The 17,313-nt window shown below is 38.4% G+C and overlaps 1 protein-coding gene and 1 long non-coding RNA gene across 2 annotated transcripts in view; one reads left to right on the top strand and one right to left on the bottom strand.

Annotated features, from left to right (window-relative positions):
* The first annotated feature begins 8,064 nt into the window (after positions 1–8,064).
* Positions 8,065–17,313, top strand: part of LOC309708430 — a 235,350-nt gene continuing 226,101 nt past the window's right edge. The window contains exon 1 of the long non-coding RNA XR_014277266.1: positions 8,065–8,169. This is a non-coding gene — a long non-coding RNA (uncharacterized lncRNA). The remainder of the gene's footprint in view (positions 8,170–17,313) is intronic.
* LOC309708640 (ecto-ADP-ribosyltransferase 4-like) lies at positions 14,608–16,740 on the bottom strand (the record flags this gene model as incomplete). The annotated part of the gene is made up of 3 exons (XM_082536868.1): positions 16,634–16,740; positions 15,731–15,851; positions 14,608–15,450 (listed from the first exon to the last, which is right to left on the bottom strand). Exons 2-3 carry the CDS (start codon positions 15,842–15,844, stop codon positions 14,608–14,610), a joined length of 957 nt encoding a protein of 318 aa, XP_082392994.1. The 5' UTR covers positions 15,845–15,851; positions 16,634–16,740.

The following is a 17,313-nucleotide window of genomic DNA, read 5'->3' as shown; positions in this document are numbered from 1 at the left end:
CTGAGATGGTACCACCACCTGTGTAACACTTGATGTTCCACTCTGATCAGAAGACCACCGCCTCATTAACACGTCATCCTGCAGGAAAAAACGGGGAAGGGTGCTTTCCCCAGCCGTGACAACGGCTGCAAAACAGGAACTCAAAGACTTGTCGTTTTCCTGAGCTCTTACCAAAGTTTCTTTATTCACATTGCCGCTCAATGCCGGTATTAATTTTAGCATACTGCATTTATCCCCCACACTGTCTTTCTCCCGTACAGAAGGTTTTTGCTCCCCAGCCACAAACGTATCTGCGATACTAACCACATCAGCAGAAATCACCGTAACAAGAGCGGGGTGTCCCGTGACTTCCCACGCCCAAACAGACACAGCCACAGCATCGGACTTTTAACAATAGTTTATTGACAACAATGGCACTCACGGTAGTGGGAGTGTATAATTTCGGGGTGAGCTAAGGCCAACACAACAAACAAAACTCAACCTAGGCTTCGGTTCCCCTCTGACCTGTTTACGGAAAAGAAAAGAAAGAAATAACACAGTCTGACCTCCCTGGTCTAAAAACACAGGAGAAAAGAAGGCTTCCCAACATAATCGGCAGCTCACCCCTACTTGCTCCGCACTTCACACACATACCCGACCTTTTAACCAAATAGCTATTGCTACGGCTGCTCCATCTGGACCTGAGGCAAGTGCACGGGAAGTCTGCCACACCCCCCGCACCGCTGCTCTTCGGTCGCCCTTTTATAGTTCATGTCCACAGCAGGAACCAGTTACATCAGGCCGCTCCTTCGGTCCACCAATCACAGCCGGGCCCCTGCACAGGTGAATTTGCATACACACATTAAGAAACAGATAACCCACCAACACAGGTCAGGAATGCAGTTTCAAAAGTGAAACAACAATCTGAACTAGAAGGCTAACCTCACATTTAACCTTTAATTTCAACTATAAAATTGTATAACTGAACTAATAATCAGAATTATACATATAATAGACATGTATTATCTTATTTAATAGCCCTAACTGAGGGAAACAGAAAAAGCACGAGTTTCTTCAAAAAACGTAAGCATATGATTTAAAACAAAAACAATCTGAATTCATGTTGTGTCTCAAAATAAAATTAATACATTTCTAATGACGATAACGTAAACAGAGTAACGATAGCTATTATTGTTAATACAGGTATTTTTTATTCAGCATTTAAAAGGTAAACAAATGACCTCAAGATTGTATTGATTAGAATTTATCACAGTTTACTGACAGTGGGTTGCAGCATAACAAAATAGCTTCACAACTGTAATCAGACTCTGTTTCAAATGCTGCTACAGTGATCGATGAAATGACTTTTAATTATTTAGTTGTTCTGACCTTTATGTAAGAACAGCTTACATCTTAGGTATTTTCATATTTGGCATCTCAAAGGTGCAGAAAATTTACACAGAAAAACATAACATCAACTTTTCTAACAGCACCCCATTATAAACTAGAAAGACATGAGGAGACAAAAACAAATACAAAAATACTGGTGGCCGACAGTGCTACACCTCAAAGATTCTACTTCTACTGGCAGAAGAATCTTAATAGAGCATCTTTTCAAGAGCTTGAATCACATAACGAGACAGTATCGTCGTTTCAGAGAGTCGGGGCCTCGTTTGTATTTGGTCAGGTGACATTCTGAAGAACCATATGGGCCTTGACACAGGCTTCATGTGGACACGTCCACATCCGTGTGGACGCTTGTCTCTGGAAGCTGCTTGAAGTGGACCTGGAAGTGGACCTGGAAGTGGAGCTGCTGTCCTCTCCTTTCAGGATAAGCACAAATTCACCTGCTGGGATTCCACTAAATGTCACCAGGAAATCGTTGCTTCCTAATGACTGCATGAGACCAGGAGTAATATGCACTGTCAGCAGATTGACAGTCATGACAAAATAATATATAACTAAATCTTTACTGCAGAGTAGGGCAGGTGCAAAGACTATTTTTGCGGGATATTTAAGATATGAATATTACCTTCCATGAAATACCTTCAATGAAATATTATTGCAAGAAATGGCTGCCTTCAGGGTGTTGAATTAATTTCCTTGGCATATGATACAATGTTAATTAAGCTCTGCAGTGCTAAATAAATCTATATATTTGGCTATATGCTAAAATTTTAACTTTTTAATAGACCTTCCTTCCTTAAAAAGGAATCTGATCAATCTGAAGGCATTTGAAAATGAAAGTTTTTATGTGACTCAATACAGGCTTGTGGAAAACTACCTAAAGCCCATGGCTCGCAGAACTATTTTTAACAAAAATATGACGCAGTTGTTTTCTTATCAGTCCCTCATATCTCCGTGAAGGAATTTTGCCTGTCTAAAGCATATTGTTTGAGAAATCTTGTGGTTTGTTCAGATGCAACTTTGCAGATCTAATCTGTGCTGACATGTTCTTTTTAGAGATCAGATGTTTTCTCTGTCTTGAACTTTAGCATTTAACTCATTCACTGCCATTGAAAAACTTACGTTGACTGCCATTGACGTCTATAGACGTCAATTACGTTTTTCAATGGGAGGGGCTAGAATACAACCTCGGGCAGCTTGTCAGTGAATTTTATTTTTACATATATTTGTAAATAAATTGTTTTGATAAAACATAACCTTTCTCAGTGTTATTTCTGTTTTATAGAAGTGAAAAACTATTTTATATGTTAGAGGTGTCACAAAGCAAGAAATATTAGTGTCAAAGGCACTTTTCTGCTTGAAATGTATTTTTCACAAAAAGCTCGTTTTCTCCCTTTTTTTGGTCAAGACAGGCATTTTTGGTGGAACCCACCTCTCTTCTACAGCTGATTACTAAAGAATGGAAAATGGTAGAAACAAGCTTTTTTTTTTTGGATGAAAGAAGAGAGTCTGTTCTTCATTTTGGTAGGTTCAGCGTTTATATGATCATAACACACAGTTTTCTGTGGCTCTTCAAAAATGAGTAAAAATGCTCAAAAACCCTGGCAGTGGGGAGTTACCTGATTTGAAAATGGCTGGCAGTGAATGAGTTAACATGCATAATGAGGCCTGTAGAGTCTGAGGTTTAGAACTCACATTATTTGCAGTTTTAGTCAGACCTTGAGGTGAATTTGCTTGTTTATTTGCTACTAGGAAGACTCTAATTGCACTGACACACAATTGAATGTTCCAGACCAGCCAACTGCCAAACCTTCCGCTTGTATAGAAGGGGTTACAACTGCTGATTAATCTCGTGCATTTGTACAGTTGTACCTGGTTGGAATTTAATTCCTCTTAATTCCTTTGGAAGCAGTAAGGGTGTACTCAGTTTGTCACAGGACTGCATAGAGACCTGTGAAAACTTTGTTTTTCACATGATACATTATATACACAACAGTGACGGTATTAATATAAAAAATTCTCACTGCACAGAAAATGTGAGTGCATTGCTGAACCAAGTGAAGCGGTCCCTTACCCACTGGACACCACTCTCTATGTCTCTGGTAGGACGTATCAACTCGATTAAAATGACCATTCTACCCAAATTTTTATACCTTTTTATACCTTTTCCAGGCCATACCCAAAGTAAGTGAGGAAAAGTGATTACCACAAGAGAACTTTACAAACTATAAAAATGAACAAACAATCGCCATAAAAGTACCCTGACCTGAGCGAGGACGTCCTTCCTTAAAGGAAAAAGCTGAAAATTTAAATAGTTAAAAGTTGAAATGTGAATAGCTGTTTTTTGTATTATATGATTTATTTATTACATTTTATGTGGAATGAATAAATAAAAGTATATTTACGGTGGCCCCTACAGACAAAGCACGTACAAACTTCAAAACACGCACGTACAAACCCTGAAGCACGTACAAACTCCAAAACACGTAAAAACTCCGAAGCACATACAAACTCCGAAGCACGTACAAACTCCAAAACATGTAAAAACTCAGAAGCACATAAAAACTCAAAACACATACAAAAGACAAAAGAAGTGCTCCAGAATGCTATGCGCAGTGTTGAGCTTTTGTTACTAAGGCTACGTTCACACTGCAGGCGAAAGTGCATCAAATCCCCATGCGACCCATATCCGATCATGCTATGACAGTGTGAACGGCGCAAATCCGATATTTTCAAATCTGATCTGTGTCACTTTTGATGTGGTACTGAATCCGATACATATCCGATGTTTTAGAAAGCGACTGCTGTTTGTGTCATGGTCTGCGGTGGGTGGCTGGAATTTCCATAAGGCTCCTGAACTTACCTGGGATCCGCCCCTGGGCAGGGCCAACTCCAGCTCCTGCACACCTGGAGCCTATTGCAGGCAATCAAGCCAGAGGGATGTTCATTCACTGCCAGTTCATCATCAACACATGTTGGTAACAGGCCCTTAAGACTAAAGTCCCCATGGGCTCCGGCAGACTCTTCAACGAGGTTATAAATGAAGTTCACTGAACTTTGACCTGAGTATGAAAGCACAACAGTAGACACAGACAAATAAAATCTTTGAAAAACATCTCATATAACTCAGTGGTTAAAAGTTAACAATAATGATACTGTTGTGGCCATTTTTGTTGAATGTTTTTAGAATGCAATTTGTATTCATTTTTTGTTTTTTCCTTGAAGGTGTAAGAATTTACTGACCTTAATTTGTAATAAATTTTATTGGATAAGCATTTGAAAAATGATTGGTTTATTAGTTTATGGACCCTCCCATTAATTAAGAGATTAAGAGCACCCGGGATGGGTGTGGTAAAGAGGTTTTTTGTTTTGTTTGCCAAATGTCAGATGGGAAGACGGGAGGGTTAAAAAATGATTTTTTGACCACTTTTGAAATTGTTAAAACAAATTAAGTTAACTTTCGTTTATGTTTAAGTTTAAAGAAGTTATTTGGCTGATTTATGTTTGTATTTTTTTTCACGAAATAAACGGCATATGATTTTAAACAATGGAGTCAGAAGTGCGTAGCAAAACAAACCTCCCGTTGCCACCCACGGCCTTTCCTCTGATCTTTTTTGTTTGGAAAGTAAAAGGCCGCGACAGATACTGACCTGTGACCTTAACTAAGTAAGGGTTGTTTGAGCTAACACTGATTTGCCATAGCCCCGTTTGATTATCAGTGTTAAAGCTTAAACGACGGAAGTTTCCTGCTCTGGTGACAGATGCCAAAGGCCCACTGGACTGATTGGAAGTCTGAGAAACACCTGGAGGAGAGGGACAAACAATTACAAAGATATTTTCAATATGATGATATAAGAGGTTAAAAAAAATTAAACAAATGCATAAAAAAATGCATCTTAGAAGTATTAAGAGACATTTGTGATGACAAAACCTGTTGGGCTGGTGAGGCTGAAGGTGAGAGGTGAGTCTCCTGTGATGTAAGCTGTTACATTATTTAATGAACCATCAACAGTAAAAGTAAAATGATCAGGCCTTCCAGGGTATTTTCTACAGTTGACAGGCTAACAAACCCTCCTGTGTCAGTGGCAGCTGAACTTCATTCGACCATGGCCTGCAATGACTTTGCCAAATTCTTCACAGAAAAAATCCAAAAAATTAGACAAGCTATTGGTACATCAACAGCAGATCCAGGATATGTACTGTGTCCACCAAAAAACTGTTTAAATACCATGAAACAGTTTAAACCTATTAACAGCAAAGACCTGGAGGACATCTTAGGTCAACTGAACTCCTACTCCTGCTGTTTAGATGTCCTGCCAACAAGTTTTTTCAAAAAGGTCTCAAAGACTTTAGAGTCAGACATGTTACAGATCGTCAACTTTTCTTTATTATCAGGTGTGTTTCCAGAATCACTAAAAACTGCTGTAATTAAACCTATACTGAAAAAGGACAATCTTGACAAGACACAAATGAACAACTACAGGCCGATCTCAAATCTCCCATTTTTAAGTAAGATCATTGAAAAAGCAGTTTCTCAACAGCTCAATTACTTAAAACAGAATAATTGCTACGATGCCTTCCAGTCAGGTTTTAGACAGAACCACAGCACTGAAACCGCTCTGACCAAAGTGTTTAATGACATATGTCTGAATACAGACAGTGGAAAAATGTCAGTCTTAGTTTTACTGGATCTCAGTGCAGCATTTGATACAGTTGACCACAACATATTACTCAAACGACTGGAGAACTGGACAGGTCTTTCAGGAACTGTACTAAACTGGTTCAAAACATACTTAGAAAACAGGAAATACTTTGTATCAATAGGTAACTTCACATCTGAGCAGACAAGTATCACATGTGGAGTTCCCCAAGGTTCTATCTTGGGACCCCTTCTGTTTAACATTTACATGCTCCCACTGGCACAGATTATAAACAACAACAAAATAAACTATCACAGCTATGCAGATGACACACAAATATATATCACAATGTCACCAGGAGCCCAAGGCCCTGTGCAGGCTCTTGGTAAATGCATTGAGGAAATCAATGACTGGTTGTGCCACAATTTTCTCCAGCTAAACAAAAACAAAACTGAGGTAATAGTCTTTGGTGCCAAAGAAAAACGATTACAGGTCACCAGAGAACTTCAATCTATACATCTAAAAACCACAAACCAGGCGAGAAATTTGGGTGTAGTGATGGATGCAGACCTAAACTTAGAAAAACACATTAAGACAATAACAAAGTCAGCTTACTATCACCTCAAGAATATTTCAAGGATAAAAGATCTGATGTCTAAACAGGACCTGGAAAAACTAGTCCATGCATTCATCTTTAGTAGGCTTGATTACTGTAACAGCATCTTTACAGGTCTACCTAAAAAATCAGTCAGACAACTACAGCTCATTCAGAACTCTGCTGCTCGAGTCCTCACTAAGACCAAAAAAGTGGACCACATCAGTCCAGCTCTGAGGTCTTTACACTGGCTGCCTGTCCGTCAGAGGATAGACTTTAAAGTTCTGATGCTGGCCTATAAAGCTCTGAATGGTTTAGGACCAAAATACATCAATGACCTCCTGACCCAGTATGAACCTTCCAGATCCCTCAGGTCATCTGGATCCGGTCTTTTATCAGTTCCCAGAGTCAGAACCAGACACGGAGAAGCTGCATTCAGCTTTTATGCTCCTTATATCTGGAACAAACTCCCAGAAAGCCTCAGATCAGCTGAAACACTCAGTTTATTTAAATCCAGGTTGAAGACTCACCTGTTCTCAGCTGCATTTGAATAAAGCACCAAATCCACACTTTTAAGCTTAAATTTCAAAACTTACATTTAACTACTGATTTTATCTACTGTTCTGATTTTATCTGTTTTGATTTTATATACTGTTTTGTTTGTTTGTTTGTTTGTTTGTTAATTAGTTAGTTAGTTTATTTGCTTGTTTTAATCAATTTTAAATCATGCTTTTTATTTGTTTTTGTTTCTAATGTCTCTGTAAAGCACTTTGAATCACCTTGTTGTTGAATTGTGCTATACAAATAAACTTGCCTTGCCTTTGTCGGGTCCCTCACCCAGGACCAATTTGCCATGGGAGACCCTACCAGGGGGCAAAAGCCCCCAGACAACATAGCCCCTGGGATCCCTGGGACACACAAACCCCTCCACCACGATAAGGTGGCGATTCAAGGAGGGGATAAAAAGTGTTTGTATCTGTAATAATCAGAAAAATGCATCATTTGTGGCCTACAGCATTTAAACACTGAACCAGCTAATGTGTGTCATATTGTGTAATGTGGTGGGACTGGTGGAAAACTTCAGTGAAGAGTAGCTGACCTCTGGCTCTGATGAAAACTCAGAACACACACACACACACACACACACACACACACACACACACACACACACACACACACACACACACACACACAAACAAGTAATTGTAAGAAGACAGGCCTAAAGTCACAGTCTGGCTTTGCTGCTGGGCATAAGAAATACATACGAATTTCAACTTTATTTATTTCTCTATAAAGATTATAAAGATAAGTAGTTTATGTCATTGTTGGTAAGATTTTTAATGATAAACCTGTGTGCAAAACAAATAAAGGAACATTAACAGTTTAAGTAGCTCCTGTCTTAAACATTTATTTATGTGTTTTGTTCTCTTCCACCCAGAGAGCTGACTGACAGGAGGAATGTCAGGATGGGTGTGTACTAATGGAAAATGTAAAGAGGAACGCGGAAACTTTCATCATCTCTGAAACACAAACACAGTAAACGTATCTGTTTGACTGGCATGCAGTTCAACAGCTTATTAGTGAGTTTGTTTCTCAGAAGCATCTCAGGGTGACGTCACATGATTTGGATTTCCTCAGCCAACGCTACCTATCAACCTATCCCAACTTTGATGTGTGAAAAGCAGGATACATCCTGGATAGGTCACAGGTCTGTTACAGGGTCAGCACACGTACACAGATATGCAGCCACTTTAGGAGTAACATGTGTGTCTTTGGACTGTAGGAGGAAGCTGGAGTGTCCAGAGAGAATTGTCAGGGAAAACATGACAACTCCACACTAAGTGTTAAATATAATGTCCAAGCCTAAATTCAGTGTTTAAATGTGAATGGGATTTGTTATTACATAAACATACAACAATTAGCAGTAACTCACATTTTATCTTTTTTATTTTATACAAGAAATGCATAATAACTGTAAGTTAAAAATCATATTTATAAAAACGAGAAAGGACCATTTTATCTCTTCAACAGTTGCTTTTTAATTTTAGTGAACATGTTTTGTAACCAAGGCAGCACTGTGGTTAGCACTGTTGCTGCACAGCAAGAAGGTCCTGAGTTCAATTCCAACATCAGGCCGGGGTCTTTCTGTGTGGAGGTTGCATGTTTGCCGATGGGTCAGTGAGATGTCGTCTTTCTCACCCGATGACACGGTCATGGCTGAAAACTCACTGATTCTGATCCGTCGGCGGGTCCGCGCTTTGTGTTTACGCTCTTCTTGTGATTATGAAGCTGCAGGTTTGATCTCTCTCCAAACAATATTGACTGAACCAACAGCAAAAGAAGATCCAAACTACACTTCACATAAACATCGTCATGAATTCCCTTAGTTTCGCTGTTTTGCTTCCACCACGGTAAAAATCACTTCATGCACAGCTTTCTCTCTCTCTCTCTCTCTCTCTGTGTATACTCCAAGAACAGTTTCCCGTCTAAAAATCTGTTTTCTGCATTATTCACTTGCTTGTTACGCACAAGTTGTTTACAGCTCTGTCAGACACTGTTTTTTTTCCTTTTACTTACTTCCAAAAAAAGCCCCATTTCTGCTGTTCAATGGGCTTCTCAACAAATTTAAACTTTTTAAAATTATGCAAAATTGCAAACGCTCAGCTGTGTCTCTAATAAAACCTTTGTAACTTTGCTCTGCTTCACTTCAGCAGCATCAGGTAATGTTCATATGTTGATTAATGGTTTTCTTTCGTTTTTGATCTACTGCAGAATATTTTTACAAAATCCCAGGCCAGGAAAATCACCTTCATGTTTTTCTCTGTTTTATCCTCTTTGACACAAAGGCATCTGCTGTGATGCTTATACACCTTTGCTGAAGTCTTGCAAGTGTCAGATTTCTATTTATAGATATAAAAATATAGAAATGTACTGAATGTGTCTGAATTATAATATTTCTGACTGTCTGAGGCAAAATTTTCCTGATTCAAATCAAATCGAATTGAATTGAATCCTAGATTGAATCGATTCAGGAACTTGTGAATTGGAATTGAATCGATTCTAGAAATCAGTGACGAAACCCAGCCCTACTTAGGAACACCTTGCTGGTGCTGGCTTGCACCCAGTACAGAGGACAGGTCAGAGCTAAAGAGAAACGACATCCAGATTACCTCAAAGTTTGACATTTAACAAAACAATAGAGAAAAGCAGTAACTTCCAGGACACAGACTGATGGGGTTCAAGCAGAGAAAGGAGGAAACAGCTGTCTTGTTTACCTCCTACGCAAACCGGATGTTTGATATAGAGAAACAAGAGAGAGAGGACCATTACAGAGTTCCTATGAGCAGCCACAGCAGACATGATTTCTCCATCATGCTTCTTGTGTTCTTGATCCATTTCTTTTTTTGAACAGTTCAGTCACATCCAGTAAAAGCCCTCATCCTTCTTTCTCTGTGAGCGAGTGTTTTGATTGCCTCCACTGTTCTGCTTCTTATATTTCAATACATGAATAAATAATAAATAAAGCAATCAATTATACTGTAAATGATCATAATTATACTGTATATAAATTTTGTCTATAATTCGTAAAATCTGGATATTTTAGAAATCCCAGTAAGTGCCTTTAAACCTTTTATGGACTCCATCAAACTAACTGAACCTTCAGGGGAGAAAAGTCAATGCAGATAAAAACCTAAAACTGGATTTCAATAAAGATTTAACTTCTGGCAAAGCTGCTAAAGCAAATGAAAACCATCAACAAAACTTCATTGCTGATGAAAAGGAAACATTAAAGAATTGCTCGAAGGAAAACCATCAACTACAGCTGGTACAGTCCTGCACACTTACCAATGAGAGAGTCCGAACAGGTTGAATCTCCCGTGGTAATACTAGGTATGGACCGATCCGATATTACGTATCGGTATCGGTTCGATACTGACCTAAATTACTGGATCGGATATCGGAGAGAAATAAAAAATGTAATCCGATCCATTAAATATCCCATAGCGTAACTCAGCTCATAACCTTAGCAGTATGCCTCACGTGATAGAGCAGCTGTGGCGTGCGAGACCTGTCGGCAGTCGGGTTGAGCATTTGGAGCCTCGCTACCAAACCAATATTTCATCTCCCAGAAAGTTATCCCAAGAACTAAAGCAAGTTTGTCTAGCAAAGTTTTGCCAGGGGGGCAAGGTGGGGCATCAACAGGGAAAGGGGGGCACAAAGAAATATCTTTCTTTCTTATTTTCATTTAAAATGTCTAGCTTTTAATAAATAGTTATCTGAATCTTACAACCAAAGTTTTAATCTGATGTAAAATGTATAGAAATCCATTACTGTATATAGTAACTATTAAGTCTAATATACCCTAGTAAGCTGTAGTACTTTTTCCTTTGGGAAGGTGCCATCTGTGCAGTCTGCAGTTCTGTTGTAGAAAGATTTTGAATCTATTTAATTATTGTAGGAATATAATCGATTTCGGTTCAATTTTTTATACATGCATTAAATTAAAGTTGATTACGTTGATTGAGCAGGTTGCTGGTTCGAGTCCCGGCTCCAACAGTCTCGGTCGTTGTGTCGTTGGGCAAGACACTTCACCCGTTGCCTACTGGTGGTGGTCAGAGGGCCCGGTGGCACCAGTGTCCGGCAGCCTCGCCTTTGTCAGTGCGCCCCAGGGTGGCTGTGGCTACAATGTAGCTGCCATCACCAGTGTGTGAATGTGTGTGTGAATGGGTGGATGACAAAATGTAGTGTAAAACGCTTTGTGGTCCATAGTAAAGCGCTATACAAATACAGGCCATTTACCATTTTTTTATACAAAAAGCAGCAAGATTTTAAATAAACTGTTTTATTGGTTATTTACCAAGTTACTGACAGGACAAAAAAACCCCTATTTTACCTACTAAATTGTGATCATCACTGGTCCCAATTCGAGTCACAGAGCTTGAACCAGCTTTCATCAGTGTCAGGTTAGAAATAATCTGACACCAACAACAACAGTAAAACAACAACAACAACAACAACAAAACAGGCAAAACACTCTTGCTGTTGCTGGCTCTGGCCTCTCCTACCTCCCATTGTTGTTTGTGCCAATTTCTCTTTTTCTAATGCATTAGTGAAAGAGCTCAAAAGGATTTGCCTTGTCAGAGTCTTATGACAATCACATCTCACATCGTTCTATGACTTTGACTGATGAGGCAAAAACTAAAACAAGATTTCAAAGATAATCTCTTCTCTCTCTATGGTGAGGTTAGTGAACTAACTAAGCTACTTTTTCTCATACACAAAGGTGCTGACACTCAATGGTGTAGAATTACATAATCAGAGATATCGCAAAAGAACAATACAGTATGTGCATGATTGTGCCAACTTGTAGAATTTTTCTTAGTTGAAGAAAAAACAGTTTTTGAACTTTTGCGTCTGCATACCACCAAAGCATATAATAAATCAAGCTATCAAACTGAAAGTTCAATACTACAAAAGCACAAGGAAGCTATGTTGTGTTTTATGGGGTGGGACAAACTACTAGCACATACTTCTAGTGCTAGCCCCAAGTTCAGATAAATAAGCAGGGTTGTGTCAGGAAGGGCATTTGCCATAAAACCTTTGGCAAATCAAACCTGCAAAAAGTGTAATTTTCATACAGAATTGTTCTGGGCCTGGGTTAGCAGTGACTGCTTCTGTTGCTTTTGGCCAAGAGGAAGGTGATGAGCCAGGCTCTGGGTGGTAGGGAAGAGTTCCCAGATTACTGGGACAGTGCAGCTTAGGTGGTGAGGGAAATTGTCAGAAAGGTGTTTGGTGTATTCTCTGGACAGAGTATAGGAGACTTGGAGGTGGAATGAGGAAGTAAAGAAAAGTATTCAAAAGAAGAGTTTAGCAAAGAAAAAGTGGGATAGTTAGATAGATGAAGAAAGTAGACAGGGCCAGTGGGAGGCTAGGTGAACAGCAATGAGATAGATGTCATAAGCACAGGAAAAGGCTTGTAATTAGTAATATGTGAGGCTGGACTCTAAGGAAGGAGAAACGGGTCATTAAGTATAGAAATTAAGTGCCATTTGCTCACTGTTTGAGCAGGAAACCATATGCCCATATATAGTGGCCTTTAGATTTAGTCTGATTTAGTGCTCAGTTCAGATAAAAAATATTATAGTAGATGATGTTAACATTGGTGTAGATGCTGAAAACAACAGCCTCAACTCTGCAGTTAATTTAGTGTAAGACTCAGTTGGTATCGATCAAAATTTAGATCAGCTCATGCACTGCTTTAGTCTCACTCTGGACCTTGTCCTGATATACTGCATAGAAACTGATTCCTTCACTGTTATCCTTTTAAATATGTGCCAACACAATGCTGATCAGCTATCTAACATCTACTATTACAATGCTAGATTATCTTATTAATAAAATAACATACTCATGTGTTCAAACCCAAATGCTGTGGCTCTTCTGAAAAAGAAGACAACAAATAAGATATACTTGACTCACAACTCTTAAAGCAGATAATACATAGGTTAGCGATCCTCTAACTAGAGCAGCGGTCCCCAACCCCCGGGCCTCGTACCGGTACCGGTCCGTGAGTCGCTTGGTACCGGGCCGCGAGAGTTGAGGCTCAGGTGTGAAATGTATAGTTTTCAAGGTTTTTATCAGTTTTCAGCGTTATTTTGTTATCGTTTTTATTGTTTACTCAGTTTTCCTGGGTCTTTTCACGTGTGTTATGAATAAATTTTCTTTTTTTCGGTACCGGTACTAGTTTTATTTTGTTGTATTTATCCGCGACACCTTAAAGGCCGGTCCATGAAAATATCGTCGGGCATAAACCGGTCCGTGGTGCAAAAAAGGTTGGGGACGGCTGAACTAGAAGTATTCTATAACCCCCTCTATAAGATTTGCACTGAGAGAGACACGAAGGGACAAAATTAGAATGCGTGTATCAGAGGGACAGCTCAGGTAGAGCACTTTGGGGGAAAAGTTAGAGGCAAGGCTGAGATGGTTTGTACATGTGCAGAGAAGGGATAGCGGATACAAGAAATTGGACAAAGGTGCGTTGATATACAGTGCGATGTTGATGTAATGATAAGGTTAATCAGCAGGGGCACTGTCTTTAAGAAAGCTTATGGATGGCAAAAGGGGAGCACATAAAAGAAGACTGATCAGTGGTGTTGTATAATAAATTGTTTGGGGGAGTAGCTCACAAAGCATAAGTGGATGCTATGTTATTTTTAACAAGCACTAGGAGGACAACACAAAAGGGTGTTGAGCATTAGTTGCCAGGAGGAAGAAAAGAGGAAGACCACAGAGATGATCAATACATTTAGTGAAGGAGGACGTGCAGAAGGCTGTTGTGACAGAAGATCCCAGAGATGGGATGAAATGGCAATGTTGCAAATGATGCACTGTGCTGTGCTGCCCCCTAAAGGGAGCAGTCAAAGAAGGAAAAGAGCGTAATAAATAGAACAGGCTTTTTAGGTAAAAGGCCTGTTCAGTGATTTTTGGATGTGTTTGTGTGTCATAATTGAACTGGACACGATAAATGTAATCTATGATTATATATTATTTTACTAATTGTTATGAATATTTGTTCATGACAGAGTTGAAAGTAGAAGTTCATTAAAGAGAGAGAGAGAGTATATATATTGGCATAATTACAGGCACAACTGAAATACATACTTCTGGTAGTTTCCTAAAAAATATATTATCAAAACAAAAATACTTTATTTGAAACAACAAGAGAACAAACCTCACTGGGTCATTAAATGGTTGCCATTCAACTGTGAAAGACAGCGGTTATAATTCTTAAATATTTTTTCTGTGACTGTTGGATTAAAAGTCATTTTGGTGATGTAAAGAGGCAAAAAACTGTCAAAAAAAACAAAGGCAAAAGAACAATGTACATGATGTGACAAATGATTTTATTTTTTATGTATGTTTGCATGAATGTATGAAAAACAAAACATATACATGAAGAATAAAACACAAAATGCAAAGATCAGCCTAATATAATCCACAATGTGGCTGCTGTAACTTAGATGGAAAGGAAGAACCATAAACAGCATTGGTTTTATGGTACACTTTCACCAAAACAAAAGGCAACAAAAGACAAATTAGAACAATACAAATAATAGTAAAAATGACCCAAAATCCATCTACTACTGCAGATATTGGATGCAACATATTGCTTTCTTTGCTATAAACACAGTTCATATTGCTCGTGAGTCTATAGCTGATTCTGCATTCCTTTGTTTCTGTCTGGATGTCAGTGACTTTGAAAATCTCATATGGGGGAATTAGGACCTGATTATTTTTTTTCAGGGCAGAGTAATATGTTATGTCAGCGCCAAAGCACGTTTGCACCTCAAAACATGAGATGTTCCTTGCAAAGTCCCACTCATCAGAGCCTAACATGAAGGTGCTAAACCGAACCTGTTTGTTAGAGATGTTCAGATGTAAAAGTGTCTCTGCTTGAAAATGTGTACTAACACATGTCACCTGGCTGTGTTTTAAAATCTGAATGCCTTCAGTTAGAAAAGAATAAAGTGAGCGTGACTCAAATGTCTCCTTTGGTTTCCCAGTTCTATTTGCAGACTTGAAGTTGAGGTTTACAGATTGCAACATAGATTTTGTGTACATATATAAAGCAGCAGAATGATCTTTCTCCAGGTGCTTGTGTTGAGGCTTTCTGGTGTGTTGCTCTGCATTTCTCCAGGCTTCACTGAAGTTTTTACAGCAGGATTCCCATTTTTGCATCATGGAATTATCATTTAAAACTGTAACTTCAAATACGCAGTCATAAAATGTGGCATCACTCTGGTAAAAAGTCAAATTCTCAGTAGATGTCTGAAATTAGGAGGAACAGCTTGTTAAAAATATCCAGCAGATGGCGATATGCATTAAATCAACAGCCAGCATTCATCTTCTTTTAGTCTTTTTTAGATAATGGCTTCAAGAATCACATTAAAGGTGTAAAGATTTCAAAACACTGGCTATGAATATTATGATAAAGTGCCATAAAAGAAACCAAAACATAGAAAACCCTTTATTTTACATCTAACTTTAGCTTGAATCAAAAACAAAATAGTGTAAATTATGCAGTATTAAATAATTTAAAGTGGTATACCTTTTTAACAGTATCCTGCAGGCTGAATGGTAGATGTGTGACAACAAAAATAAGAGTAGTAATGGCACATATGATTGTTTTTCTCTGACACACTCGCGACACTGAAGAAGCCATAATTCATCTGAAAAAAAAAGAGAATTTAGTTTAAAGTGAATTATTTGTGTTTTCTTTTCTTTTGTGGAATTAATTGGCAAACCTGTAAAATGTCAGTGTATGTCATGTATCTTGGCACAAACCCCCCACCCCCCACATATTTCACAACATGACTGTGTACAGTTTATTTGCTTGCTCTACACAATAGAAGTGTAATAAAAGCCTGTTTCAGTCTATATGTCTATATATACACATATGTCTAGACATCTATTTGCCCTATATATATATTAGTTTAAGGCATGCTGGGTTGTGTGATAACACTGTGGTGAATCAAAGTCCTACTATGTGAGAGAAAAAAGAGCTACTTGCATGAACTCAGCTTGTGTTGTGTGTCTTTGTAACTAAACTCTTTAGAAAATACGAATTGCCAGTGTTAGACAAAACAAAAATTGAAATGTTTAATAAAATACACCACTGCCAGAGGATCACATCATTAAATGTTATATTCAAATTGATATTGTTGCAGCTTGTCACAATGAGAGAACTACGTAGGTCCTAAATTCCTGACACAGTCTGTAAGTACGTAATTCCTCTAACATCAATGTTTATAAACTGTCATAGACAAACCAAAATGTAAATAGAAAATTAAATAAATAAAATTTTTCTCTGTAAGATTTATCTGAACATATCACAGTAAACAGAGGGTAACAACATACTGTAATGTCTCTGTATTTATGTGGAATGGCTAGAAAAGACATTTAAAAAATGCATTTCAAAATTCTGTCTATTTTCTTTTTCTTTATTACTTACAATATTATGAACAGCACTACAGTTTAAGGTGGTCTTTTAATTCCAGAGTGAAAATGCTTTAGTTCCCTTTTTGTGTTTTACGGTTGAAAGACTTGCCTTGGTTTTCTGCTTGAGCTAGTCACCAAACAGGATTAGCTAGTATTACCACCTGTAGGACGTCCCTCTTTGAATGTAAACAGTGATACTGACAGAACAAGTGTGCAGGAAAGTTTTCACCCACACGTAGTAAGTACATGTGAATGTGAATCTGCTGCAAACTGAGAAAACAGTTCAAAGTAAAAATTAAAAAAAATTGTAAAAAGCCATTCACTGAATGCGAAGAAGTTAATCAACAAACACAAAATACTGCGTAGCTATCTCATGCAATCTAAGATCCATTTTAGCTCTCCAACCTTTGTGAGTGTAGAAGAATTTGCACACAGCATCAGATTTCTTTCATACTTTTTTACACGTGCTTGCACTTACTATTGTATAATATTTATCGATATTCAAACCTCATATTACTTCAATAAGAGTTTCTGTCCTGATGCATGCTCAGTCATCCAGGCAAGGAAATCCCAAGAAGGGACGCAGTGTCATCCAATTGACTTCTTCAGTCTCAGCTGACTGCAAGTTTCCCCACCCTTATAAACAGTACCTTTGCACAATGACTGAAACTAGCACCAGTGGCGAACAAGGGG

The sequence above is a fragment of the Aulonocara stuartgranti genome (assembly GCF_965226115.1).
Source record: "Aulonocara stuartgranti genome assembly, chromosome: 6".
Taxonomy (NCBI): Eukaryota; Metazoa; Chordata; class Actinopteri; order Cichliformes; family Cichlidae; genus Aulonocara; species Aulonocara stuartgranti.
Note: the sequence above shows the minus strand (reverse complement) of the source record. Positions and strands in the feature narration are given on the sequence as shown.